General features: G+C 52.1%; 11 protein-coding genes across 11 annotated transcripts; 6 read left to right on the top strand and 5 right to left on the bottom strand.

Annotated features, from left to right (window-relative positions):
- Window positions 1-172: 172 nt before the first annotated feature.
- Z519_10970 (4-aminobutyrate transaminase) lies at window positions 173-1,510 on the top strand (the record flags this gene model as incomplete). Its single annotated transcript, XM_016768683.1, has 1 exon — window positions 173-1,510. The coding sequence occupies one exon, from the start codon at window positions 173-175 to the stop codon at window positions 1,508-1,510; it is 1,338 nt and encodes a 445-aa protein (XP_016615070.1).
- A 311-nt stretch (window positions 1,511-1,821) lies between these two features.
- Window positions 1,822-2,618, bottom strand: Z519_10969 (uncharacterized protein; the record flags this gene model as incomplete). The annotated part of the gene is made up of 2 exons (XM_016768682.1): window positions 1,822-2,380; window positions 2,449-2,618. The coding sequence occupies 2 exons, from the start codon at window positions 2,616-2,618 to the stop codon at window positions 1,822-1,824; spliced, it is 729 nt and encodes a 242-aa protein (XP_016615069.1).
- Window positions 2,619-3,305: 687 nt separating this feature from the next.
- Z519_10968 (uncharacterized protein) lies at window positions 3,306-5,338 on the top strand (the record flags this gene model as incomplete). The annotated part of the gene is made up of 3 exons (XM_016768681.1): window positions 3,306-3,686; window positions 3,745-3,855; window positions 3,935-5,338. The coding sequence occupies 3 exons, from the start codon at window positions 3,306-3,308 to the stop codon at window positions 5,336-5,338; spliced, it is 1,896 nt and encodes a 631-aa protein (XP_016615068.1).
- Window positions 5,339-5,905: 567 nt separating this feature from the next.
- On the top strand, window positions 5,906-7,528 carry Z519_10967 (uncharacterized protein; the record flags this gene model as incomplete). Its single annotated transcript, XM_016768680.1, has 4 exons — window positions 5,906-6,263; window positions 6,336-6,598; window positions 6,660-6,781; window positions 6,835-7,528. The coding sequence occupies 4 exons, from the start codon at window positions 5,906-5,908 to the stop codon at window positions 7,526-7,528; spliced, it is 1,437 nt and encodes a 478-aa protein (XP_016615067.1).
- A 1,041-nt stretch (window positions 7,529-8,569) lies between these two features.
- Window positions 8,570-8,916, top strand: Z519_10966 (uncharacterized protein; the record flags this gene model as incomplete). The annotated part of the gene is made up of 2 exons (XM_016768679.1): window positions 8,570-8,700; window positions 8,763-8,916. 2 exons carry the CDS (start codon window positions 8,570-8,572, stop codon window positions 8,914-8,916), a joined length of 285 nt encoding a protein of 94 aa, XP_016615066.1.
- Window positions 8,917-10,546: 1,630 nt separating this feature from the next.
- On the bottom strand, window positions 10,547-11,235 carry Z519_10965 (uncharacterized protein; the record flags this gene model as incomplete). The annotated part of the gene is made up of 2 exons (XM_016768678.1): window positions 10,547-11,131; window positions 11,191-11,235. The coding sequence occupies 2 exons, from the start codon at window positions 11,233-11,235 to the stop codon at window positions 10,547-10,549; spliced, it is 630 nt and encodes a 209-aa protein (XP_016615065.1).
- Window positions 11,236-11,727: 492 nt separating this feature from the next.
- On the bottom strand, window positions 11,728-13,965 carry Z519_10964 (uncharacterized protein; the record flags this gene model as incomplete). Its single annotated transcript, XM_016768677.1, has 2 exons — window positions 11,728-12,803; window positions 12,852-13,965. 2 exons carry the CDS (start codon window positions 13,963-13,965, stop codon window positions 11,728-11,730), a joined length of 2,190 nt encoding a protein of 729 aa, XP_016615064.1.
- A 3,377-nt stretch (window positions 13,966-17,342) lies between these two features.
- Window positions 17,343-18,164, top strand: Z519_10963 (uncharacterized protein; the record flags this gene model as incomplete). The annotated part of the gene is made up of 4 exons (XM_016768676.1): window positions 17,343-17,412; window positions 17,518-17,676; window positions 17,782-17,882; window positions 17,985-18,164. 4 exons carry the CDS (start codon window positions 17,343-17,345, stop codon window positions 18,162-18,164), a joined length of 510 nt encoding a protein of 169 aa, XP_016615063.1.
- Window positions 18,165-21,589: 3,425 nt separating this feature from the next.
- On the top strand, window positions 21,590-22,500 carry Z519_10962 (uncharacterized protein; the record flags this gene model as incomplete). The annotated part of the gene is made up of 4 exons (XM_016768675.1): window positions 21,590-21,740; window positions 21,800-22,029; window positions 22,086-22,363; window positions 22,413-22,500. 4 exons carry the CDS (start codon window positions 21,590-21,592, stop codon window positions 22,498-22,500), a joined length of 747 nt encoding a protein of 248 aa, XP_016615062.1.
- A 944-nt stretch (window positions 22,501-23,444) lies between these two features.
- On the bottom strand, window positions 23,445-24,311 carry Z519_10961 (uncharacterized protein; the record flags this gene model as incomplete). The annotated part of the gene is made up of 1 exon (XM_016768674.1): window positions 23,445-24,311. The coding sequence occupies one exon, from the start codon at window positions 24,309-24,311 to the stop codon at window positions 23,445-23,447; it is 867 nt and encodes a 288-aa protein (XP_016615061.1).
- A 538-nt stretch (window positions 24,312-24,849) lies between these two features.
- On the bottom strand, window positions 24,850-25,920 carry Z519_10960 (uncharacterized protein; the record flags this gene model as incomplete). Its single annotated transcript, XM_016768673.1, has 2 exons — window positions 24,850-25,772; window positions 25,824-25,920. The coding sequence occupies 2 exons, from the start codon at window positions 25,918-25,920 to the stop codon at window positions 24,850-24,852; spliced, it is 1,020 nt and encodes a 339-aa protein (XP_016615060.1).
- Window positions 25,921-27,405: the final 1,485 nt, after the last annotated feature.

Below are 27,405 nucleotides of genomic sequence, written 5' to 3'. Positions count from 1 at the left end.
CAACTGAATATTTTTGATTTTATGTCGAGGCCTCTGAGCCGTCACAGTGCTAGACACTAAGGCAGCTCTGTTATCCACAAACAGACCTCAACTCCTGTACGCGTTTCGTTGATTTCTCTACCATCCAAGCCAACAAGCTGCTCACGATAGCCCCGCGCAGGCCTCGATTGCCATGAGTGTTTCCAAGCTCGCCGAGTTTGGCATCCGCCATGTAGCGAAAGGGATCGGGCGTCTGTCTACAGAAGTCATCGAGAGCGGCTCAGGCAGCTATGTCACAATGACTTCAGGGAAGAAGATGCTCGATTTCACCTGCGGCATTGGCGTGGCCAACCTAGGCCACTGCCATCCAGCTGTCACCAAAGCCGCTCAAGCCCAAGCTGGGAAAATCGTCCATGCTCAAGTCAACATCGCCTTCCAAAGGCCATATCTCGAGCTCATCGAGTCCCTTTTGCCCGTGATGCCCCATAAATCCCTAGACACCTTCTTCTTCTGGAATTCCGGCTCAGAAGCGGTCGAAGCCGCGGTCAAGCTGGCCCGGCATGCGACTAAGAAGCAGAACATTATCGTCATGCAAGGCTCCTACCACGGACGCACCTTCGGAACCATGGCAATGACGCGGTCAAAGACGATCTACGGCGAGAACTACGCTCCGCTGATGCCCGGAGTGTTTTCTGTGCCATTCCCTTACTGCGCACAATGTTCAATCGCTTCTCACACTGGCAAACATGGCTTTGACAACTGCTGCATGGATCCCGTGGCCCAGTTGGAACTCCTCCTTAAGAGGGAGACTGCTCCATCAGATACCGCAGCCATATTCATCGAGCCTGTGCTCGGTGAAGGCGGATATGTCCCCGCACCGCCGGGCTATCTTGCCCGTGTCCGAGAAATCTGTGACAAGAACAACATTCTCCTCGTGACGGACGAAGTGCAATGTGGATTTGGTCGGACTGGGAAGATGTTCGCCATCGAGCACTGGGGCGTCCGGCCGGACATCATGGTCATGGCCAAGGGCATTGCGAACGGATTCCCGCTGTCCGGAATCGTGTCACGGAAGGAACTGATGGACACGCAGAAGCCAGGGTCAATGGGCGGGACGTACGCCGGCAACGCCGTCTCCTGCGCGGCCGGCGTCGCCGTGGCAAAGGCTTTCAAGGACGAGAGGGTCCTGGAGAACGTCAATGCCCGAGGGCAAGAAATGGCCGACATGCTGGCAAAGACAAAAGCGGATTTCGGTCACATGATCCACGACGTGAGAGGCCTCGGGTTGATGCAGGCGATGGAGTTCGTGTCTGGCAAGGGCATTGCTTCCAAGGTGCAGGCCAAGTGTATGGAAAAGGGCATGCTGGTCCTCACCACTTCCATCTACGACACCTTACGGTTCATCCCCCCCTTGAACATCTCAAAGGATGACATGGCAAAGGGCTTGGGTATCCTCGGTGAAGCCATCGAAGAGGTGGCCGCTGGCGAACAGGCCAAGGCAAGTGGCACAAAGGGTCAGGCACCGGAGTAGGAATAGCCGCCAGAGGAACAGCCTAGGGCTAGAAGCAAAGGCAAGGGGTTGAGTAGGTAGCATTGGCAGGGTCCCACTACTTTGTCGTCTCAAGGTACCGAGTATTCTTGTGTTGGCATGTGAAGACTTCACGAATTGGCTGTCGGCAATATATCGGAAATGGTACAGAGGAGCATTCGGACAAACTAGAGCTTTGCAGAGTTTTGGGTGAGGGGGGAGGGTGGGAAAAAAAAAAAGAAAAAAAAAAATCTACAAACGCGCTTCGCAACCCTGATAAGCCGATACTTTGACGCCGTCAGCGGTCTAATTTTCTAAGGCCCAAAGATGACATATCGCATCATTCCCAACGCATTTCCGAGCAATGTCAAGACAGTCCTCGGCGTTGGATTCTCGAGGATGATCTCCGGAAACCGCTCCTCCACAAAAACAGCCTGCAATACTTCTTTGGTCAAGATCCCACCAGTCTGAGCCGTGTTCATCACCCCAACTGCTTGCAACACTCGAACAAACCAGAGCCTCAGCGGCAGTTTTGGAGCTCCCGCAGCCCGACTCTCCTTATCCCGACGGATGAATGTCTTGGCCAGCGATCGGAGAGTCACAGGCCCGCCATCCGCGTCATCAATCATGGCCTGCAACATGTCTGGCTGGAAGGTGTAATTGTCACCCTGGTGGAAGTCGAGCCGGGTGAAGGAGGAGTCGTGCTCGATGACATTGTGACGGCGGGTGTCCACGAGGTCGAAGGTGCCGTCCTTACGCAGTAGAGGGGGAAGACTGCTGCAGAGCGACCCGGCGGCGAGCGGAGACATGTGCAGGGCCGTCTCGAGGGCGTGTTGGACTTGAGGAATGGTGAGGTTCTTCCCGTCTCGCGGTCTGCTTCGAGGTCAGCAATGTCGCTTCTAGCCACTTTCGGTGTGAGAGAGGCCGGCGAGGGTAAGTACAAGTAGCCTTGGTTTGCCAGTGCGTTCAGCCCAGGACATGGTCCGCGAGTTTCGATGTCCCCTTTGATATACGTGTGATCTTCTTCGCCCTGGTGGGAGGCTGTTTGAGACTTGTCACGGTAACCCCCGGTGACGACCGTCTTCGCGACGTTGGTAAGTGTCAAGTACATGGTGGTTGTTTGGTGAAAAGTTGTCAATGACTCGGAGGATTCCAATGCCTCTATACGCCCTTGATTAGAATTGAAGAGAAGTCAATTGGGCAAGCAGGAGGATCACAGAGATGGTGAAGGGCTCGTCCAACGCACCTGTCAACAGCCAGGCAGGCAAGCTTTGCGGTTTCGACGATTTGGCACGTCCGTTACACGAGCTGAGCACCAGGGTCACAAGGACCAAGAGTATCACGAGGACTGGCCAACATTCAACATTCGTGGTTTAGCCGGATAAGCTGAGAGCAGTTTGCATGCGAGCTGGAGGCAGGTGCAGGCCTGGCACAGCAACCGAACCAGTTGGGAACCAGCCAGCCTTGCAACTGGTTTGTCGCGGCTTGGCAGCCACCTCTTCCACCTCTTGCGCCTCGTCACTGGCAAGGTACTTCAACATCCCTCACGAATACGAACACTCACAGCTTCAGGCAGCCAGCCATTCTTGGGGAAACGACAGCGGGAGAATTGCAGCTGGCTCCGTGTGTGACAGGTTTGACGCATGCACACACCCGCGAAGGCGCAGCTGAGACGTATGGCTTGTGCAGAGTCATTCCGATTACCATCGCTGTGTTCTTAACAACGATCCCACATTCCTCCTCGTGCAGCTTTTCGTTCATCCTTCTGCTGCGAGCATCCTCACCAATCGTCGCCAGCATGGACGAAGCCGTGAGACCCAGCTACAATCCCGGCTTCACTGATCGTCTGCTTGTAGGCTTCTTCCATCTCGTCAACAAGTTCGTCCCGTGGCACAAACTCCCCAGTTTGTTCGGCGCCCTCAACTTAGAGGCCTTACGTGTCGAGCTTCGCCAGTACAACTTACACGATGTCTATCCTTCTGGAGCCGCCCAGGGCACTCAGTCTACTGTGCCTATGCCTGACAAGCGATTCGAGACCGTTCGTAACTCGGATGGCAAGTTCAACTCAACTGAAATGCCACTCATGGGATGCGCGGGGATGCGCTTGGGCCGCAACTTTCCCAGGGCCTTCTGCCCGAAGCCTTACGACGACGATCTGTGGAATCCAAATCCGAGAATGGTGAGTGATCTGTGACTCCTCCATCCACGCAATAATGCTGACATGACCCCCTCTCTAGCTGAGCGAACGCTTCATGGCACGGAAATCCTTTATCCCGGCCACGACGTTGAATTTGCTGGCAGCAGCTTGGATCCAATTTCAGACTCATGACTGGTTCTTCCATGAGAATGTAGGTGACAGGAGCCTCTTGCACAAGTGCCCGTCAATAGCCCGGCGGTAAAATGTGATGCTAATCGACACCCCCACAGAGCAAGGCGAACTACGACATCCCCCTCCCTCACGGAGATAAGTGGCCTTATGTCAAAATGGAGCTGCCACAGACAGAACCGGATGCAATCCTCAGCGAGACCGACAAAAGATGCCCTGGCTACAAGAACATCAACACGGCGTGGTGGGATAGTTCACAAATCTACGGCTCGAGCGAAGAGGTCACTGCCACGCTGCGAAACAAACACAGCGATGGCAAGTTGCTGCTCACCAAAGACTGCCGTGCACAGTTCCTGCCGCGTGACGACCAGGGCAATCCTCTGACGGGCTTCAACAACAACTGGTGGATAGGCATGGAGATGCTGCACACGCTTTTTGCGCTGGAACACAATTCCATCTGCGACATGCTGCGGCGAAACTACCCCGACTGGACCGGCGACCAGATCTTCGACAAGGCTCGGCTCGTCAACTGTGCGCTGATGGCCAAGATCCACACAGTGGAATGGACCCCGGCCATTCTCGCCCACCCGACCCTCAAGATCGGCATGAATGCGAATTGGTGGGGACTCGTCGGCGAGTCCTTGACGAAGATGCTGGGCCGCATCTCCAAGACAAGTGAGGTTATCAGCGGCATCCCGGGCTCAGGAGTGGACCACTTCGGCGTGCCGTATTCCCTCACCGAGGAATTCGTCTCGGTTTACCGTATGCACTCTCTGATTCCGGACACGATCGCCTTCTTCAACGCACGCGATGGCGAATTCAAAACCCAGACCGAGGTCAAGGACATGCTGTTTGGCGACGCTCAGAAACCGCTCGACGGGCCCCTTACCTTCGCTGACGCCTTCTACTCCTTTGGCATCAATTACCCTGGTGCAATCACAAACTCGAACTACCCGGACTTTCTCCGCAACCTGACCACCCCGGACGGGCTGCACCGAGACATGGGCACCGTGGACATCCTGCGGGACCGGGAGCGGGGGGTACCGCGATACAACCAGTTTCGACGGTTGCTGCGCATGCCGCCGGCCAAGACCTTCGAAGACCTGACCGGTGGCGACAAGGCGCTGGCTTCAGCCCTCTCGGACGCCTACGGCGGTGACATCGAGTTGGTGGACACACTGGTTGGGTCGCACAGCGAGCCGGTGCCGGCCGGGTTCGGTTTCAGTGACACGGCGTTCCGCATCTTCATCCTCATGGCGTCCCGGCGGCTGAAGAGCGACCGCTTCATCGCGGGCCAGTGGAACGCAGCGACGTACACGAAGGAGGGCCTGCAGTGGGTGCAGAACACAGGCATGAAGGATGTTCTGATCAGACATTTCCCCGAGCTGAAGCAGGCGCTGAACAAGAAGAGCGTCAAGAATGTCTTTGCTCCGTGGAAGAAGTTGCCTGGGTCCGTGCCGTACAAGGGTATCGAGACAAATCCGCCACCAAAGGAGAAAAAGTAGAGAAGGAAATCATTACACTGCTCTGGAAGTGTCTGCACTTGGTGGAAACTCTCGAGTCGGGAGAAAGTGAAAACTCGTGCTGCTGCATTATTGTTTGAGGGTTCATGCCTGGTGCGCAGTTTATCTTTAATAGAGTACGTCTAATCGTCTATGGCTTCATGGCTCTTTGAAGCGGTATTCTATTCTCAACCTTTGCTCCCAATTCTCTTTAGCTCCTGGCCACCTCCACCACCGTCTCTTCCAACAGCGTCTTGAACTAGACCCAAAACAGGTCAATCTGATCCCGGTCCGTGCATGATATACCCGCGGCTGACGGTGGCGTTGGTACTGCAGAGGTGCTGCTTACATACGCGGGTGGTGCTGGACATTTTGCGATTGGGTAATTCCTCGGAGGAACCACGACCAACATCCCACCACACCATCAACCGCAAACCGAAGGATGCTGCATTCTGGAGACATCCAGCACCATCTCCATTCTCTTCGGCGCCAGCCACTTCCAGATCGGTCGATTCGGTCATCATGAGTCTGCCAGGAGATAATTTGACCATCTCCTGAAGCGCCAGCGACATGGCAGAAGAACCGTCAAGCAGCCGACCAGTAAGAGACTCGGCCCCTAAGCCTGAGCAACAGTATCAATTCATTGCCGTAAGCGGACGCGAGACAAGGCCCAGCGCCGAGACGCGAAGGCTTGTGCACAGCCATGCGCAGGCCAACTACCGGCGGCGCCATCCTCATCGACCGCGACAGACAACCTGGGAGCTCGACGTGAGTCCTTTGTTAGTAGACAGTTCGTCGCAAGGCGTCTCGGGTACCACCAGTCAGGCTGCGGGTAGCCTGGTAACCGTGCTTCCAGCAAATCGTTCGGATCCATTTCGATCGTTTGGCATCGAGGCTGGTTCTCGGGCGCATCGCCTCTGGGACCATGGTCAGTGCATCATCCCTGGTCTAATATACCCGTTCTTGCTTGGGCTGGGCCCTTTCTGAGAAGCCCAATTAGTGTACGACGGAACATGTCCCAAATTCCGAACCCTGATCGACATTGGATTCATCGATCTCGTTCGAGAAACCATTGCTGTGTCCCAGATGTTGTCCGCGTCTGCGTGGCACCTGGTCCACTGGTGCCGATCCGAAGACGACTCCGGGGAAGATGCAAGATATGCATTGATCACCACGCGGTCCCTGCAGCAGAGATTGAACAACCTTGCCACTGGTACGAGTGATGAAGTGATTACCACTGTTTTAGCTGCGGCTGCCTATGCGGTACGCTCCCGATATTGTCGTCCCCCAAGAATTATCCCCCGGTTGACCTGGTGAACTGCAGAATTTGATCAAGGAAACGCAAATCTTCCAAGTGCATATGGATGGGCTTGCAAAGATCCTGCTTCATCGAGGTGGAGAACAAACCTTGGATTCTACTGCCGCTCTCAGACTGTCGATGTTCTGGTATGCTCCCCTTAAGACCATCACTTTTGCCTAGGCCAACGTCGTCTATCTAGGATAGAGGTCAACGGCCGCCTTCGTCAGGACGCCGCTCCACAATATCGCCCTCCCTATCATATCCTGGCTCCTCGAAGTAGACTTACCTTTGACCTGACCCATGTCAGCCAACTCTCACACCAGGAGGTTTTCGACAAGATCGAGGGAAGCGCAACGGTGCAGCACGTCTGTCGACAGTTGAGGCAACTGAACAGAATTATGGACGATGAGTGCACGAGGCGAGATCTGTGGCAAGACAGCCCGTTTGCCGTCTTCCACGTCTCTCCGCTGTTGCACGACTGCCTCTCAATTGTTCATGGAACATGGCGAGATGAGATGCCACTCCGCCAACGCGAGTGCTTTCGGCTGGCCAGCATTTTGTACCTGTGTGAAATTCGCGCCAAGTTTGACTTTGAACCTGGCGCCGGGATGCTTTATGGGACCAAGTTGCAGCTGATGGCGGGCACAGAGGGCTTACTTCCCCGATGGGAGAGCTCCAACGTGGTGCTCCTCTGGATCCTTACCGTGGCAGCCTGCTCTGCTACGCTGTTCGATGATTTGCGCCTCCAGTTCGTTTCTTTACTTTCAGAGGGCATCCGGGCGGCTGGGATAGCCAGCTTTCACGAGTTCTCGGGCAGAATCCATGGATTCATGTGGAGCAGCAGTGCTTTGGGTCCGGCGTTGTGCGCTCTGAAGGGGCAGATCAGATTCTGATGCAGGAATACATACGAGGCACCCAGTACTCGGCACAAGTACCGAGTATTCAGGGATGTTGTTGTTGACGCGTCTGGACTGCGTGCTGGGCGTCGGCGGATCCGGCCACCGACAGCCAAGTTCCTCTTAATCTCCCACCATCTCCACCAGTGACCACCCTGTGTATTCTTTCATCCCGCTTTCATCACAATTCGTTCCTTTCTCAAACCATTCTCGTTTCTCTTCTGTCCAGCTCCCACCCCGGTCAGCCTTCAGCCCAATCAATAGTGCGATCTCGGGCCCCTCTTGTTATCGCCTTCCTTGAACGGTGGCTTCCCTCGATTCGGCATGAAATTGTGCTTCTTTGCATCTGGTGGCGCTCGACTACCATGATTGGCGGCCCGTGGGCTTCTATCGCGACGCCCAACCGTTTCTGACCAGGGAACGCCTGGCTAAAGCACTGTATGAGGTACAGGCGATTTGCCACATGGCCACGCGACACTCCCGGCTCCTTGGTTGATCAGCCTGACGAGCCTCTTGCAAGAAAGGAAAGGGAAACAAGCAAACTGCGAGGCTTGAAGGCAAATTCGTTTGTGGAACCTCACAGTACCTACTTACTCCCTGACCTTGAATTGACCTACCTAGGGATGGAGCACTCCTGTTACTGTCAGCCCCGTCTGCTATACTCCGTGCTAACTTATTCCTTCCCAGCTTCTGTTGAATCTTTCTTGCTCCTCGAGGATGTGATCAGGTTGCTCCTGCATTGTGTGCCATTTCCTTGGTCTGTCGTCCACTGCAGTTTGTGTCTTTAGATCTGTGGCACTTCACTCCTTCGTGCTCCAGTATCGTCCACTCATTTGTGCCATCTGTTTGTGCCTTTTGGTTGTTGCCGCTCGACGGATCTCGAAACGTTTCTGCAGTTATTCTCAAATTTCTGCACGCCCAACTCTCCGACATCCGAGTCCTCTCGACCATTGCACGAGCGCAACTTCAGACAAAAAAAAAATAAATAAATAAAAAACACTCGTGCAACCGACTCCCAACAAATCGCAATAGTCGACTATGGCAGGTGTGCGAGATCCTGCGTTCTGGCGGCGATTTTCAATGGCAGTTCACTTGGATGAAGAGAAGGCAAACATTTCGGATACAAGGTCGAATTCAACTGCATCTTCAACCACAGGCCTGAGACATACGTACGTTGGCCGCGGACACACATAAGACGTGGGAAGCCGGATGTACTAACAAGTAGGGACAGGGAGACATGGCTTGAGCGAAACCGAAAGAAACAACGGCGAACTCGAATCGTAGGCTGCACCATCGCCCTCGGATTTATCGTTGTCATTGCCGCCATCGTCCTGGTGTTTCTGTGGTTTGCAAAAGTTGGACCGTTCAATGACAAGCCGTCATAAACGAAGCATCAGGACATGATTCTACTTGACGGGAGCACCCTCGGCAAGGAGGGAATCCATACCAGAAAGGCCGGGCTGCCATGGTGCAGAAGGATTCAATCCGTCACCACCGTCCTTGTACTCGAACAACTTTTATCGGACATTTTGCGACATATTTACTTCGACCGAGGCTGCTCATATGAACGACAGCCTTCTGAGCCATTAGGGAAGGTCACTGGGTCAACGCGTCCATATCCTGTCAGCTGGAAGAGGGCTAGAAGGACCCATCCAGGCTATTTTAGAGACCAGGGCCGATGCCTCAGAGCAGGGCAGACTGGAATTGTTTACTTGAGGGCAGCAGGAGAAATGGGGTTTGGGAGATGGCAAAACAGAGCAACACGGAAAATCACGACTTAACGAAGAATATGTTGATCCCAATGTCGGCGGTTGGCAGGTTGTTCCCGCCGTTGTAAGCTACCACAGAGCAGTTCATAGAGCCAATTGTTAGAATTCTATTCAACCAGTGTGCACTGCACACCCATGACCCAGCCTATTGGTAAGGTAGCCTGACAGGAACCCACAGACTCCCCAGCGCTTAGGTCATACTTTGATAAGTCTTACGACTTTCAGATCTTGAGGCTAGAAAGAAAAAAAAAGAAAAAGAAAAAAAGAAGCCGCAGCAGAAGTAGGGATCTCAAAAAGGGGCAGTAGACACATAGATTGTTTTCCCTCTACAGCAACGATTGAATTCTCGACCGTTCTTCAAGCTCCTCTGACTATATATGTACCTCGTACGGACGACGTATTCCGCACTTCCATCCACGACGCATGGACCGAGCGACCTTCGGCTGGCTGTCCGTCCAGAACTCTTTCCCCAGCTGCTTGCTCATCCTGCGCGTCCTCCTCCTGCTCCTGGCGGCAGGTGAGATGGGCGTCTTATCTTGTCGCTCAATAAGCGAGTGCATGGTTCGCTTGCTTTGAAATTTCGGCCCCTATTCTCCTCGACACGAGACAAGACGGGACGGGACGAGACAAGAATGTGATATTTGTGTTTTGTGCTTTGAGGAAATAGGTTGTGGGGTAGATGCGATCGGCCCGTCCTTAAAAGAGGCACAGCGGGATTCTGGTCTCGTCATTGGGTTAGAGAGGCTTCATTTTGGTGATGGCTGCGCTCCTCGTTTCTGGGGATGGGACTCTCCAATAGCATGGCTTTGTGGTATGCTCAGGGTTTGATTTGCGATATGCTGAGGGCATGGAAAGCTGACTGATGCTTGCCGAGAGGGCCGAGATTATGTTGCAACATAACGATGCTCTGCCTTGTCCGCGGGTTGCAAGACGAGAAGCACTCCGGGGACGCGCAGGAGGAAGGAACGCGATTGGTCGATGATGGATTGCCGGGACTGTATGTTGGTGTGTGTTTCGGTTGCTCAGAGTGTGTAGAAGTTTTGATGCAATGTCCCCGATCCAAAACGTCTCTGATGAGTGTCTCTTTGCAGCGTTGGAGCAAGCGCAGGGTAGCTCTGTGAAGCAATACGCGCAGATAAGCATGATATACATCATCCCGTCTTGCTTCCCTCCATAAATGACTGAAGGTCATATCGGTTGATTAACGAGAAATCAGTCGAGAAAGGTCGATCATGTTTGGTCCTCCTCAATATCTCTTCCTTGTCGGCTCTGGACTTGGACTTCTGGTCACACTTCTTTCATCCCGGCCTCTCATCTTCAACCACTTCTTCGTGCTCAATTCCAACTCCCTCTCCAATTCCGGGCTCGGCTCTTTTCTGTGGATGAAATTGCAGAATCCGCCTCGGACGCATCCCTCTCCAGAATTCAACCTGCAACACGCCTCCCTAAAGTCCGTGACAGGGGACAACTCGCAGTAGATCGGTCGCGCTGCATACCATCTGCTGTTGAGCGCGTCGCAGGCCGCTTGTGCCGAGTCTTCATATTTGAATCGCGCATACACATTGCCGATCAGGTGGTCGTTGTTGTTATCGCACACAACGACCTCTTCGACTTCACCGTACTTGCACATCTCGCACCAGAAGTCTTCATAAAAGGCGTCAAAGTGGTTTTGTAGTTGGGAGGCGTTCATCTTGTTTTTGGGGTCGTAGGCCGGGTTCTGGTAAAGGTTGGGGAGAAGGATGGTTTGCGAGTATGAAGGTTTGACATGCTTGCGCGAGCAGCGGTCGCCGTGTCGACAAGCGCCGATCTTGTAGTAGAAGGAACAGTTGACCTGTAAAATATTGTTAGTTCTTGCTTCTTGTATTTAGGAGAGGAGCAGGGAATACTTACTTTGTCTTGTTCCGTTCCAAAGATGGAGGCGAGGTAGTTTGCCATATTTGATGTTTTTTCAAGTGATGAGCTCCTTTTCGCGGTATCCTTAATTGGGAAGAGTTGTCTGAATGCGCGCAAGCCGTAACTCTTATGTGGCGTCAAGATGTGTTGGAACGACGGAAAGTTGTTGGTTGGGTCACAGAAATATACCAAGTAGATGCGCCCGGATGAGAAGGGGATGGTCACATGACAGCTGAGGGTTGGCACGTGACCTATTAGAAATCCGCCATCCTTCTAGAATTTTCTTGGCACTGCTAACCACGACCTCCCAGCTCTCTCAAGCACTCTTCGCTCTCCGCAGGGCGATTGCCACTTCTGCTTTCCACAATATTGTCACCGCTTGAGACGGGGCGAGTCCCAATCTCCCTGTCTCAGCCACAGGATTTTGGACGCCGTCTTTAACATTCTATCACAATGTCGCTTCACTGCCGCTGCTATATCTTCAAGCGCTCAGTCGGCCCAACACACCACCCGAATATCCGATCTCTGATTTTCTCAACTGAATATGCTCTGGAAGCCTGTGACCTGGGCTGATCCTCCAGCCCCAAAGACCTTCACAGTGGCATTTTGTGCTCCACCCTTTCCGTAGAAGACGACTTGCGGTTGACCTGGGATCCCCAAGCTGCCATCCCACCGAACGAGAACAGTCTTTAATTTAGGCTGCGATGACAGTGTTATGTTCACAACTTCCATCCCATTGTAATAAGGGAAGCTTGAGGTTCCATAATTGTAACTGGGGAATGCTTCAATTATCAGGCTGGGTTGCCAGTTCTGCGTCCACTTGTTGTTACCTTGGTTGATGTCGCCACGGACTACAATGCTGCCTTCGCGGACATAAACGGGGCTGTACTCCCATTCCAGGTTCAATGCAGCTGATGAGCCGCCCTGGCACACGGAGGTCTTGTTGTAGTACTCCAGATAGGCGCGAGCTGTGCGGTTGCCAGCTGTATGTTTGGGGAAGTAGACATTCCGCATTCCACCTTCATGGACGATCGGAGCCACGAAGAAGCTGTCTCCGAAGAAATAAGCATCAGTAGTATCGTAGACGGTAGGATCATCCGGTGCCTCCAAGAACAGGGCACGCATGACGGGAATGCCTGTTTGCGTGGCCTGGTAAGTAAAGGACTTGATGTAGGGGACGAGAGCATGGTGCTCATTTGCGGTAGCCCTGAGCACCGAGACAAGACGAGCTGGATACGGAGGATACCAAGGAGTATGGTTGGTGCCGACCATGATTTCGTATACCGGCGAATAAGATGAAAAGTGCATCCAGCGTGCCCACAGCTCGGGAGTAGGCTGATCGGCGACGAGGTTGGGAGAACGTATGTAGCCGCCGGTGTCGGAAGACCAGGTAGAGAATCCCAGCAACGAGGCTCGGATGCCTGAAGCGATGCTGTACCGGAGACCAGTGAAATTGGCATGAGAGTCGCCGTTCCAAACATTGGTCAGAGAACGAGAGCGGTCGACGACCGAGCGAGCGAAATTGTAGAAGCCGGATTTGCCCCATTTATTGGCCATTACTGTTTCACAAATCTGCTCGAAGAGTCGCATCTGAGTGTTTTGCTCCCACACTGATTCATCAGCAAAACGAAGATATAGCACAACACGTCATTGCTTACCTGGCATCTCCCCTTCTTCACCACGGTCAATCTTGAAGCCTTTGACGCCAACCGACGGGAAGTACGCCATCTGCTTCAGGAAATACTCGTATGCTGCCGGAATAGACAGGTTGAGAGCTGGTCCGAGGAAATACTCTGGGTTGATGTCCGGGAACAGCCAACCACCGGCTACCGACGCGTTGTAGAGCTCGGTGTCCAGGAACGCACGATTAGCCGCCCACACGTGGAAGTCAAACCCCCAGGTTGACAGATTGGCGATGAATTGTTTGGGCGTGGGATAGTAGGTTGGGTCAAAGTCGAAGTCTCCCCATGAGTAATTACCTGTCCCATATGGTCTATCCGCAAACATGGAAGTAGCATGGATCTGGTTGTAGTAAAGATGGTCTACGACATCGTAGTAATTCTCCTGCGCATTCGACACGGAGCCGTGAAAATCCACCTCAAAATTGTCGGACCAGAAAGTCGGGCCATATCCAGAGTCAGGAGGCATTGTAATACGCGCCGACAAGCCCGTGTATGTCTCGATGATCGACTTATAATCTCCAGGGGAAGTTGCCAGTATGATGTAGTATGTCAAGCTGCTGGTGTTGAAGATAAATTGCGTTTGGCCGGAACTGAATTGGAAAGAGCCCATATCCAGAGTGTCCGCATAGACTCCATAACCGGCGCTGCTGTAGAATGCTGGCGCTCGTGCATTGTCCCAGTTTACTCCAACAGAATTTCCAACGCCTTTAAGGTCGAACTCCACGCCATTGTTGGTCAGTGAATCATTCCACGGATACTCCCAAACGCCGTAGAAGCTCTCGTTGGGTTCTGCTACGAACTGTGCTCCACTGAACGCAAAAGTCGAGTTGTACTGGATCTTAACGACATTGGGCTGGATAAGAGACCAGTCAATGAGCCCCCTACTATTGGACACCACACCGTCGTTGGACGCAGACACTGGACTTGCTGTATTGTTCGTACCGCCACCGAGAATCGCTTTGTTAATCACAGTAACACCTTGATTAGACGTGACCGTTAAAGAGAATGGTGTTGTGCCAGAAACAGAGACAGATATGTCGCTTAAGGCGGAGCCAAAAAGGCTGCAAGCCAATGAGAGCAACAGCAACATGTTGTTTGCAACGTGTTGAGTCTGCGCCCTTACACAAAGAGCTCGAGCTTCTTTCTGAGAGAACCTCTATCGAGGTCGCAGCGTCCCTTTTACTCAACATAATGGAGATCATTACACCGAATGCCGAAGCAGAATTGGAGGTGTCTAACCACGAATGCTCTATGAGCAGCTTCCCCCTGTTGGGAAATGCAATATAGGCTATTTCTTTGCCTGCGACCATGCTAGAACGAGTAACGGATCGACAAGGCGACCACAGGGCAGTCGAGAAACAGCCATTCCGGGATGTTGAGGACGTAGTAGAATGTGGGGAACCCTGCTCGGTGCGGAGCACTGCCGATCCCTGTCCAGGCGAGAAGAACGATGCAAGAACCTGCTCCACCGCTCGGTAGAGAAATGACAACGGTTGATCTCCTCAGATGGAATTCGTCTTCAGGCAAATGACCGACGAACAAAGAAAGAGGCAGATATTTGTCGGTTATCGAGAACGACCAACAACTTGATTCGAAGAGCCGCGGATGGGCTGACGTACAATGTTGAGGCATGGGTGCTGTAAAGACACAAGATGAAGAGGAACAGAAGATCCCACTGTTGGACACAACCTACGGATTCTCGGCCAGTTAGACACTGCTAGATAACTCCAGTATGTCCGCCATCAACTCTTATTTTGGCTCGGCAATTGAAATAGAACCCAATCTTTTGACAGTGCTCGCCGAAAGTCGGACTCCAGCGAAGGTAACTTCCTCTTCCGCTGTCTTGTGAGGATGGTCGTCGCCCGTATTGATTTGCAGCCGTGGAGAGGTATTCGGAGGCAGGAGAGACCGACGCTGTTTTGGGGAAAATAACGGAAGTGAAAATGCTTCATCCGTAGGGAGGGAGGGATCTTCAAGAGGTGCCAAAATATCAATAGTGTAGGTCGAGATGGACTCAGCTGGTCGTAGCGAAGCTCAACGTTATTAGCACGAAGAGGTCTCGCTAAGGGCACAGAAAAATAAAGGGGCAAAAGAAAGGCCAGACTGCAAACCTGTAACTCATTCGCTTGAGAGATGCCTCAAACTGAAGAACCTGGTAATTGGTGACAAACATGTGATGCGAGTGCGATGGCATTGAAGGTGCGGTACAATCCAGAACATTGCACACACATGACCACACATTCAGTTCACCCTCCAACAATTGCTGTGCACCTCACACCACAAATAAAAAAAGACTGCTACAAAGTCAGGCAAAAAAAGGACAACCTCAGGGACTTGATAGGGAAGCAAACAGAGTATTTAATCTGTATCTCCATTTCAACCACTGTTGGTATTCAGGAGCCGAAGCCGTTGTATCACTTTGTGATAGCCCGTCCCCAAGGATCTCAGATCTCCGGTACTTCGTGCGTTCACTGAATGGAACTTTGGTGTCGTAGAGGCAGATTGACTATCCGTTCTCAAGTGTGAACCCCTTCCTCGATTGGTGACAGCAATTGCGAACTTCCAAAATATATGTCAATGGCTTTGGGAGTGAATTTAGAATAGAGTGGGGCCAACAGAGCTTCCAAGTACAAGTCACTGAATCACTCCCCCATCCATGTGACTTGGCGACTCGCACCATGCAAGTGAATAACATTCTCTTCTGACTTCACATCTCACCTTTGATGTACCTTTGGGCTCAAATCGGCTCTCTCAGCCATCAGTGTGTCGTGCATCAAGTTTCGCCGCAAGCCGAGGAAACGGCGATGCAAAAGTGTGCCTTCTGGTCGAGCATGAGAATGGCAGTGAAGGAGATCCAGGTAGGTACATCGCACAGCTATACCGAGAAGCGATGAGCACTTCAAGCTCGAGGAATCATGTTCTGAGATCGGATTGAAGAAGAGGATGAAATCTGCAGATTTCCAGTGTCAAGATGGCAATCATATTAACTCGGTCGATAGTTGAACTGGGTACCTGACTCTCACCTTCCTTTGTTGCGATAATGTCGGATCAGAATAAGAGATGGAAGTGAGGACAAGGTTTGAAGAGAAAGTGCCGAGTTGCCAGGAGAAAGAGAAAAGGGGATGCCAAGATCCGGAGAGTTTTGAGCTACGTCAGAGGCCAGAGGGATTTCCTCGGTCACCAGCGAGCCTTGCTCGCCTGATTCCTCCCCTACTTTCTTCGGTGACACAGTGGTTGACCAGTCCAGACCAGTGACAAAACGACGCCATGAGCATTACTAATCCCAAAGAGATGGGGTTGTGCAGCAGGATGGACACCGACATCTGAATCTGCAGCACTCTCAAATATACACGGCGCTGGCAAACTCGAATGCATTCTCGTCTCCTTTCCAGTGCACCTTGACAGTCTCACCTCAGCTGGATAGACTGTGGTACGTGCAGGAAGCAGCAATGTCTTCACTATTCATAGAGCCTCCCGGGCTCTTCCTGGGCCTGTCACTCTATGTGAATACTTTGCAAGCGACATCAACTTGGACAATAAGGAGAAGGGGCCCTGTTCTGCACCACCAACTTCAGCCCTCCTTGGTTTCAGGAACATTTTACTTTGGTTCTTTTTCATTGTCCGCAGAGCTTGTGAATATCAGACTTTTTCAATTCACTAGCTTTTTGGGCATCGTCTCTAAACTCTAGGCCGGACCTGTCAGGCAAGTAGTGATATCAAGCAGTTGGAGTGAAGCTTTATTGTAGCTCTAGCTTCGATCAACAATTTGATAATCTTTGCGTTAAATACTCTTCGATGATGCTTGGGTTACTCCTCCTCTACACAGGAGTCTCACACTATCGACGAGGATTTCTGCAACGACGATTCAACAACACATGCCATTCACATGCAGGAGACCTGAAGAAATCGAGAGGGTAACACAATACCACAGCTCCCCACGCTCTGGCGCTCAGTTGAAGGGGCGCAGCAGTGCAAGGTCCTTAGTATCAAGAAAGTGAACCAGGAAATTGAAAAGGAAAATTCGCTCCGACTGTTAGCTCGCAGAATCTTCCCTCCTGACTCCCCCCGTCTCTGAGCCTTGCACGTGATGAGGCTCCGACAATGCTGTGGCTGTGCTTGCGGCTTGTAAAAAAGTGGTATGAGCTCTCAAACTCGCTAGCCAATCATCACCCGCCCGAACCTCAATCGCAGTTTCGACAACTTGAACCTTTTGACCTCCGTGCTCTTACAACCTCTGTCCATCGACTCCCGACTCATTTCTCACTCGGCTTACACAATGTCGGTAGCACGCGCAGCTTTCTCGCTCGCTAGGCGTGTCCCTATCTCAGCTGCCCGCGTCGCTCCTCGGACGTTCACCACTGTCACAGCTCGTCGTACGTCAATTGGACTCTCGAAGCTTCAGACAATCTCTCCGGAGAAGCTCTCTCAACATAGACTATCTTGACAGAACTGGCCTGACTGATCTGGATGTCTGCAGGAACAAGCAAATGGGATCCGAAGCCCGGCGACCCGGAGGGCAAACTGCTCCCTTTTGAAGGTAGGGTCCCAACGACATTTAACTAGAGCGGCAGACTTGCTGCCTATACAAGACACAACCACGAGGAAATATCATGCTGACCCTGGTGAAATCTTGCTTGCACAGAAATCAAAACCGAAGCAGATCTCCTTCCTCCCGGTGCCGCTCCCGGTACCGTCCCTACCGATCTCGAGCAAGCAACCGGTCTAGAACGTCTAGAAATCTTGGGAAAGATGCAGGGCATCGATATCTTTGACATGTCGCCACTTCCGTCAGATAGACTCGGTATGTTCTCTCTGGGGAGGAGATCAGCTCGAATACGAACGGAGCTTTAGAACCTAGCGGTGGTTATGCTGCTGGCAGCCAAGCTGACAAGATTGTGTCGTGTAGGTACCTTTGAGAATCCGATTGTCGTCAAATCAGCTGGAGCCGAGTATCAGGTCGGCTGCACCGGCTCTCCGGCTGATTCACATAATGTCAAATGGCTCGTGGTATGTTCACACACTCCCCCAGGTGCCATGATCCCCTCGAAGTAGCTCTCCGCAACGGACAGACTCGTGACTGACGTCGATCTCTCTTTTTCATCTTGTCAGATGGACCGCAAGCGCCCCTTTGAACGATGCCCGGAATGCGGGAGCGTCTACAGAATGGACTACATTGGACAGCCGGATTCGCACGACGACCACCATGGCGAACACCACCACCACCACCCCGCGCATGAAGCACCAAAGACTATGGCTGATTTTGTCAAGCCCGAGTACTGGTACCGATAAAGCACAGACAGGGCCGAGAATTGAAGCTGATGTAGCCGGGGGGAAGAAGATGTTCTGGAGCGGGGAGAGAGAAAGACGAAGAAAAACTGTACATAAAAGAGAATACCTAGTCGCGATGAGAGTATCAATCAATACGCGTTCGCAGCAAGGATAGTGTTGCTCATGGTAATTTCTATACTGGGTCTCTGTTGGATTTCTTTTCTTTCCCTGCTTGCCCCTTGATCCCGAGACCTCCGTTTCGACGAGCTTTCGTCAGTCCATGCACGGTCCTCCCTGCTTACATTTGTGCGTGACCCACCTAGGTAGGTTTTCTCCAGTCGCTTTTTGCCATCATCATACGTGGAGTAGAATGCTTCGTTAATTGTCACCACGGATCTGCACTCAGGTTCTTCCAGATCGGGGTATCGATATGTCAAATATCATCTGGTCCACGGAATGAAACACGTGAGATTGAGCCTCTGTTCCCGATTGACTACCCGAAAGGAGTGGTGAACCCTGTCGTCTCTCTGTCTGTTCGTCTGTACGTCGACGCAATTCAGCTCCAGCGTCGAGAAACCCCCCTGATGAGATAAAGTCTCGCGCACCACATTCCGCAATCTTGGCGGCAACCCTTCACTCACCCCGTGTAGATCTCTGGGGCGAAGTATCTGGAAGGGGTTGACGTTCAGCTCAGCTGAATAGGGATAGGGATACACCACAGCCACATAGAAAGGTCGACTTGACCGAGTGGCTGAATATTCCGTCGGTCCATCAGTGGTAAATGCATACACCTCGTGGGCCCGTGAACTCGGCATGGTATCCAGAGGGGAAGGGGTAGTGAGAGGCACTCTCGCCCAGTACTTGGCCCTAATCAAGAAGGAATATTCAGCCCTTTGATTCGTTATAGGTGTTCGTCGGGTTCAAAGGCCAAGACAAGGGCCCGACTGGTACATTACCAGAGGAGACCTCAAGCGTTGTACTTGCCCCAGCATATCGCAATCTAATCAACAGAGCCAACGTTTGTCGACACCAATCGCTGTGTCTTCTGTTTGTGCGTCTGTTCAGGCTTTGTTGGGGACGATGCAAGCGTCTTGTTTGTTCTCCCCGTCTGCTAATTATTCATAATTCAGAGTTGGATGAACGCACCACTGTCTTTCTCCATCGCCACAAGAGCAGGCCATGGACAAGAGGAAGCTGGGTGGAAATTGCTGATGGGAATGATATTATCGGTCCCCAGGCATGGCTGAGCCGTTAGTAATTTTGGACGCCATATCGGTTGCTGCGATCGAGCATTGCGCGTGAAAACAAGGGCAGTAACAACAACAACAGGAGGATGATGTGTTTTGGTCGAACAATCGCACATGGATTACCACCTCATCCCTACCCTCATTTCCAGAGGTTCCTGATCCAGCACCTTTGCAGTACCCGTCAAGATTCAGGGGTGCAGCGGCTTAACAAAGTTCGTGGCATCTTTCTCTGTTCAATTGTCTGTGCCGCTTCGGTATTGTTTGGAACTTTATCTGAAGAGCTCGGACTATATCCTAGAACGTCTCCGATGACAATGATGGGGGCGAACCTGGATTTTCCGTTGGAAGATGAGGCGTCTGTCGTTGCGATAATTTCGGTCTGATGTCCCGCTTCTCTCAACGAAACCGACGAGGACGAACGGATAGAAGGTGGAAGTTGCGATCATTGTTTCTTCTCCTTTATTGTTGTGATGATGAATGTTCCGCGCATGCACTTGCTGTATGATGTGATAGAGATGTGCTGTTGCTCTCAATTCTTCCAGCAATGGGCAGTTCTCCATCGTTTGATCGACCAACTGCCTCAGAGGACATCCTCTTTTGCAACCGCGCCCTTCACTCAAACAGACCGTCGACTCTCCTCAAAGCCGTCGCGCCAGCCAACGTAGCAGTGTCTTCGAAAGTGAGTTGTTCAAAACCTCCCTCTCTTCACCATGCACCCCTGGAAAACAGGCATGAGGAACGCCGCATCGAATGATATCTGAATCACCAACAGAGGTTGGGTGGAAATTAAGATGTCTTCGGGTCAACAACAACATGATGCTGACAGCAACAACGGAAACCATCCGCCCTCCAACATACCACCCGGTCAAGGAATCATCCACGGAGGGCCAGCCGAGACTAGGGGGCCTTCAGGTCAGCAACGACAACAAGTCGAGAGCAATAAAAGGAAGAATCCTCGCACTAACAGACAACCCAAAGAAGGATCCACCTACAGAGGATGGGCAGGACTCTTGGGGTCCCTAGGTCAACAACAACATGTGGACAATAGGAAAGGGCATCAAGACTTGTCCAGCATACAAGCCAATCAAGGAATCACCAACAGGGCATCGACAGAAATCAGAAGGTCTTCAGATCAAAAACAATATGCCAGCCGCAATAGAGGAAGACAACCTTCCTCTAACGTACAAGGGGTTCGAGAAATATACCAAGTACGCGAAAGCCCATGATAATTCGCCCGCTGCTAACAAGACTTCAGGAATACGACATCATCCGACCTGAAGGATATGGCTGTGAGACGTGGAGTGACTATGACAAGAGTAGGGAGCGGCCGGAACAACATAAGGATAGGTCTGACAAGGGATCGTTCAAAGAGGGATTTAAGAACTTCAGGAACCGAAGCAAAAACTGGTTCGAACGGCGTGGTAGTAATGGGAAAAGTAAGGTCTGTGATATAAGTCAGAGATAACATGCGTGGGCATATGGCTTTTATCATATACTGCCAGCTGACGGAGGGGAACCCAACAGGAAATGCACAAAATGACAGGGAGGTTGTGCCGTATCCGAGAAGGGTTGGGAAAGGTAGGTAACATGTACACCCTGTGCGACAGGGCAGAGTTGTGTCCAAGGCTCGAGATCGAGAGTTCGCCTCGTGCGACTCGGCGTGTAACAATGAACTAGCACCACCTGCATCAGGCGCGAGTCATACACCTCTTCTTCAGGCTTTCTCTGCCCGTTCGAGTGTATGTTCCGGAAAGAATGCTGGGATGCGACGAGAGACCCGCACCGGCGGATTTTGCTTGAGACCTCAATATGCCGATCGACGACCTCGAAAAGGGTGGGCACACCCCGAGTGATTGTCAGGAGGATGTTATCAGTATGTGTATCTGACGCTCGTTGAATTGAGAGGCCAACTGAATAAATAGAAGGGCTATGGCTACGTCGCCTCGGTATCAGATTTTCTTTCCCAAAGCAAGAACTTCACAAGGAGGATCTGGAGAAGGAAGATACTGATGTCCGCGCTCGTGAGTATCGCCGCAAAAGCCATGCGAACATTCCTGAAAGGTCTCAGTTGAGTGCAGTGTTCGGGGATGGCCAAGAATCGCGACTTTCGTTGACAGCGACCCAAATTTCATGATATATCGCCGCTTTGGATTTCTAAGAACAAGGCTGCTCTTGTATCATCAAGATGTATTGAGAGAAATGGAGTCCAGACTTGACTACCAGGATATGCAGGACTCCCAAAGTGGAGGCACACGTCGTTACCTCTCAAACCGCGATGGCGACGATATGAGAAGCCCGGCTGTCCGCAAAGTCCTGTTTGAGCAGCTTGATGCGCAATTGAAAGCTTATGGTTGGTTTCTTGTGCTCCGCTAGACGGAATCACTGAATGGACGACTGATGTGGCGATAGATGATTTGCTGTCTCGCTCCGCAGCCTTGTATCAGTACCAGAAGCCAGATGAAGAGGATCGCTCTAGCATTGCAAATTTAATCCACAACGACGGGAGCCTCGCTCAAAGGGACAGGAGCTGGATCAGGAAGATCGATGACCTGATCGTCCTTGGTGGCGAACAGAACTCCTCCTGGGTCCACGGGCTCGTCAGCCATCTCTTCACGTGGACCAGTAGGTCCTTGGTCCGAGTACGGAACGCCTTTTCCTGCTGCTCTACCAAAATCTTGAGACTGACTTGGCAAAGTGTTTGCTGCGCAGCAAAATCCAGGACAGGAAACTGGAAGGTTCCTCGATGCATGTGGAGCTGTATGAGAGAAAGCGGTTCAACCGCGTTGTCGGGTTCCTGTACACAATCGCCATCGCAGCCTTGATTATGGGACCAGTATTGGTCCTCTATCGGCTGCGGCACCTGGATGGGTACGCGCAGAACTTGTTGGCATTTGCGTTCACAACCATCTTTGCCTTGCTTTGTTCCACGGCCACTGCTGCGAAACAACACGAGATATTTGCTGTTACGGCGGCGTAAGTGCACATTGGACGATACCACTCTCAGCACGCTGACCCTTAGCAGATATTGCGCAGTACTGGTAGTGTTTACCAACCAAAACACAAATGGCAACGGACAAACGTCGATAGCGATCCCACAGGCGTCTTCGTGAAGGGCGCAGCGGGGGGCTGAGAAAGAGTGATCAATCATTCCACCGAATGCATCATCTAAATCTGATATACCTGGAATCTCCATAACCATGAGTATCAGATATGAGGTCACCAGTGCTTTTCGTACGCGCTGCTAATTTTTGGGTTTGATATATTTGCTGTTCGTGAGCTTTCAACAGTTTCCAGGCATCCCCTACGAAAGGGACTCCCTCGGAGACTAACTATTTTCAGACATTTCTCTGGAAGCACTGAGGTTGACCAGGTAAATAGACGAAGCGAATCGACAAGGTTGATCTGCATTGATTGGCATTCCTTGCGGTTACAGGCGCTTGTCGTGGCATTAGGAGACGAACAATTCGGCTTTGACTTCCCTGGGTGTACGGAAATGACCAACATAGCCGCCCGATCTCGTCCGAGAGTCCTCCTTTCTGGGTGAGACCTGAGAGAACGAAATCAAGACGTGTCGACTGCTGGGATCCAAGCGAATAACCGTACTGTAGGTAGATAGATGATCGTCCTCCTAGAGATCTAGGCTCTGATTATCTACAGAACCCGCGTGCCACAAGAGAGCAGAGTTTGCGTTTGCGCCACTTCAAGAATGATGAAATGCTGGATCGTAACGTTATCGGGAGAGGAATCGACAATAATTAAGGCCAGTTTTACAAGACTTCATTGAGGGAATAGGCTTCCAAGGAAAGATTCCTCCCCTTAGAGCTGCTCGCCACAAGGATCGCAGCTCATACTGCAGAGCCTTGTTTTCAATCAGGAACATCTGGAGAACAGCAGATTCGACGCACACCTTCGAGCCACTCTCAGCACCGCTACCACGACTCATCGGGATTGTTCCGAGTGTCGTAATGGGTTGGGATCAAGATCCCCTATGTCGAAGCCAGTTTGGCCTATAGCCAAATCGATGGATCGGACGCTGTTGTTGGAATTTGCAGGTCTAGTCGTGGCTAGTGGTTGGATCCCAGCTACAGGGAGCATAGGAATTGGGGAAATCGAGGCCTTTCATATCTTCGTCATCAAGCTGGAAGTCGTAGATGGCGGCATTCTCCTCGATTCTAGCTGGAGTGGCACTCTTCGGCAAAGGTACAAAACCCTTTTGCAAGCTCCATCTAAGCAGTATCTGAGCCCATGTCTTTCCGTGTTTCTCACTGAGCTGTTTCAAAACCGGCTCGTTGGAACGCTGACCGCGGATGATGGGGCAATATGCTTCAACAACGACGTTCCGCTTGCGGGCCCATTCCACGATATCGTTGCGTGGAAGCCATGGATGAATTTCCCACTGGCCGACGTCGATCGTGCCGCCGACATCCGAGGTCTTGATGTACTCTTCCAATTCATCGAGGTGGTGTACTCCATAGTTGGAGACGCCAATGGATCGAATTTTACCGGCTTTCTGAGCTTCTGCAAGCGCTTTCCACGCCCCGCAGCGAGCTTCTTTGCCGCCGTACGGAGAGTGGATGAGGTAGAGGTCAATGTAGTCCAGGCCAGTTTGAATGAAGGATGATTCGATCGACTTCTTTGCTCCCTCGTAGCCCATGCTTCTCGGCGGGACTTTGCTGGTGAAAAAGATTTCTTCTCGCTTCAAACCGGAATTGCGAATGGCGTCGGCACACGGTTGCTCATTACGATAGGCGCGTGCGGAATCCACATGTCGATAACCGGTGCGGAAGGCATGAAGTGTAACCTCTTCGCACGATGCGGCAGGGGTTTGATACACTCCATAGCCCAGAGCTGGAATCTCGTAACCAGAGTTCATCCGGTACGCGGTATTGATGTCGAATTTGATGGGGATCTGGGTGGCCATTGTCCGTGGATTCCTTTCAAATGGAGCGAAAGTGCGGAGGATTGCTTGTTGGGCACGAATGACTCGTCCACCCGAGATTGACATTTGTAGATTGGGCCTGCTTGATTGCTTGATGGGCTGAGATCAAGATTAGAACTGTGAGAATAGAACGTGGAGTTGGGAAGACGAAAAGGTCAAGAAAGGTCCTAATTGCCCAATGCTAAAGCGGACCGGTCTGACAAGGTCTATTTTGCCGCTTCGAAATGAGAATATCTTTCCTTGGGCAGAAATCGCCCTGAGGAATAACAGCTCCATTGGGAACTGCGGCCACTTGTTGCACGGCCCCCGTTCAGCACTTTCGTTGTCGTCGTTCAAATACATCAAATACTCAGACTGTCGCGTATGGTTCCGCTTTGACTCCCCGCGAACCTTGGGACGCCGCTGTATTTTCAACATTGAACCCGCTGGCTGCAGAAAAATAATCTAGAAAAAGAAGCCACGAGCCAGTTAAAACACCGCCAGAGAACAGAAAGAGCTACATGGTGTACATCAGAATGGTTCATTGCCTCGATGCCGCACTCTCGCGCCAATCCTCGTCGCTATTCAATACCTTGTTTGCAGGCCCATCTAGCCTAGGAACATCCTCGTCCTCATCCGACCCGAAAGTATCCTCTTCCAGCATCGGATTGGCTTCGGGGTGAGTGGACTTTGATGCCCTTTTGCTTTTGTCATGGTCCTGCAATGTGTCGTCCGCCGATATAGATATACCGCGGGGGCCCCAGCGGTTGACTTTCGGTTGCTGCGGCTGCCCATTGCTCTCTTCATTACCGGCCTCTGGATCCTCTCCGGGTGGCTGCCGAGCAGTATTGATGACCCTGTTGACTAACCAGCCTTTACGCAGATCGTCTGCGTCGACAATACCACCTCCCCTCAGCTTGACTCTTTGCCTCGTCCAGTACACCCATGCGAAGTCGATGTAGAATGCGGTTTGAATGATGCCGAAAATGACCGAAATCGCGTCGGGCTTGGACGGAGTGAAAGCCCGATAAATCCAATTTAGAAGGTAAAATGCCCGGTAGGAGCCTAGAGTGACAAGGTAGAAAGAATCAATGACAGTAGGCACGGTCGTCTGACGAAGGAGCAGGAGTTGCGGGAGAACGCAGACGGATTCAAGAATGATGGAGAATGTCCAGAGCACCTCGGTGAAGGTCGTTCGACGCGGACCATTGAAGGTCAAGCAGACCAGCGGAGCGGCAAGCATTGATGCAGCAGTGGCATAGGCACCCCACTTCCACGCCTTTTCCCGCTCACGGGTTCGCGCGAAGACTCGGGTCATCAATATGATGATATAGATTGAAGACCAGATATAAAAGTTCTTGAGGATGAAATTCCACCATGACGCCGAGGGAGGGACCCAGAAGAGGTCGAGATAGCGGGTAACGAAGACAGCAATATAGAGGATCTGAGTCAAAAGAGAGACACCTGTTCATGGTTAGCTTGGGGAGCGCAGGCGGACTGTCCACGGAGTCAGACCTTCGGCACTCTTGTTGGAATGGATGGCCCAGATGAGAATACATTTCGAGGCGGTATGGGAGACGTCGCCCAGGATGCGGAAGATGTTCATGTTCATGGTCGGCGAATCGACATGGCCAGGTCAGATAGACGGCTTGGTTCACCTGGCTGCAATAGTGCTCGATGCTCCGGCCTGCGTCCAGGAGAACTGGGGCAAGAGAATGTCACTTGAGCCAAATCACCTTATCAGTCGAGAGTGGCAGGACCAGCTCCAAAACCCAACTCTGCTTCCCCGAAATTGAATGCGTGACGAGGTGTTGAGTGAGACGTTGCTAACTGCGCTGCCTGCGGCCGATGAAACACGCGGCAAGAGGCGAGACGGGAGGAGCAACGTTGATCACCAGGCTGAGAATCAAGGGTCTTGGCCTGCCCAACGGCGCAACGGTTGCTGCTTTTACTCTCCGCTGTCCTCCGTACGAGGTGCAGCGAGGTGCTCCGTCCTCCTTTCTGCCTGCGCAGCTCTTGCCGCCATGCTCCAACATCTCCATCTGACCTCCACTGCTTCAGTTATTACCTTCTCCCCCCGAAACGCGGTTGTATCTGTGCTCGGTACAGAGTATGGAGTAACCGAGTGTGGAGTACCTGTGCGAGTACACTGTCACCTCTCTAGCCCTTTCCTGTTGTCCCAGACGGACGACTTCTAGGACATCCGTATCCACAATGCACAGTGGTTTTGTCAACCATCGGCCACCCTCACCCACTTCGTCTCTTCCTTCCTGTCCTTGTCCTGCTCCCTGACATCCTACCCACCAGATCTCGGCACTCATCATCCGGACGGAGTATCCTATAACATTTCACGAGCAGTAAAGTTGTGATATTGGCTCGGTTCCAGGTGGCTAGCGTTGCTCAAGTGCTGGGGTGACCGCTTTGTCGACCTCTGGCCACACCTGTTACATGCATAGCATTATTACGGAGCTGCACAGTCTTAACTAACTAGGGATCTCGCCGGCCCCCACGATATTGCCCTTTGTGGCCAGAGAAACACCAGATTCGAGATCCTTCCGGGGAGCCGGATGCCGCCTCCTCTAGTCCGTTAGGCTTGATTTTGGTGGCTGGGCCTGGGGTTGTGACCCTTTGCTGTTGTTGCTCGTTAAGCGACCAGTGCACGCGTCCCCACCAACGCTGGATCGTATTTCGATTACCTATGCTAGCCACGACAACATCTTGAACCAATGCAATCTCAATAGCAATCTTTCTAGCCACGGTGAAGGCTGCGATTTCTCGCGCGTCTTCGCTAAGAGGGAAACACCCTCGGTTGGTAGCGAACAAAGACCTCTCTCGTTTCTCACGGGGGGAACTAGACTTCCGCGAGGATGAAATAACCGCTTCAAGACCAAAAGCCACTCGATGGATGTGAGGGACCGCGTTGATCCCCGGCTGCTCAAGCTCAATTGCGATAGGGGACCATGACAGGGCACGAGGAGTTCGCCGGGGCAAAACGGCCATCAATCAATCGAGCAATCAACGGCGTGCGGCAATCCCTGTCTTGAAAGGACGTTGCGGACCCTCGCTCCAGTCTGATATATTCTTCCCCTGCAAGACT

Source organism: Cladophialophora bantiana, assembly GCF_000835475.1.
Source record: "Cladophialophora bantiana CBS 173.52 unplaced genomic scaffold supercont1.20, whole genome shotgun sequence".
In the NCBI taxonomy this organism is placed as follows: Eukaryota; Fungi; Ascomycota; class Eurotiomycetes; order Chaetothyriales; family Herpotrichiellaceae; genus Cladophialophora; species Cladophialophora bantiana.
The sequence above is the reverse complement of the archived record's forward strand: the minus strand, read 5'-3'. Positions and strand labels throughout refer to the sequence as shown.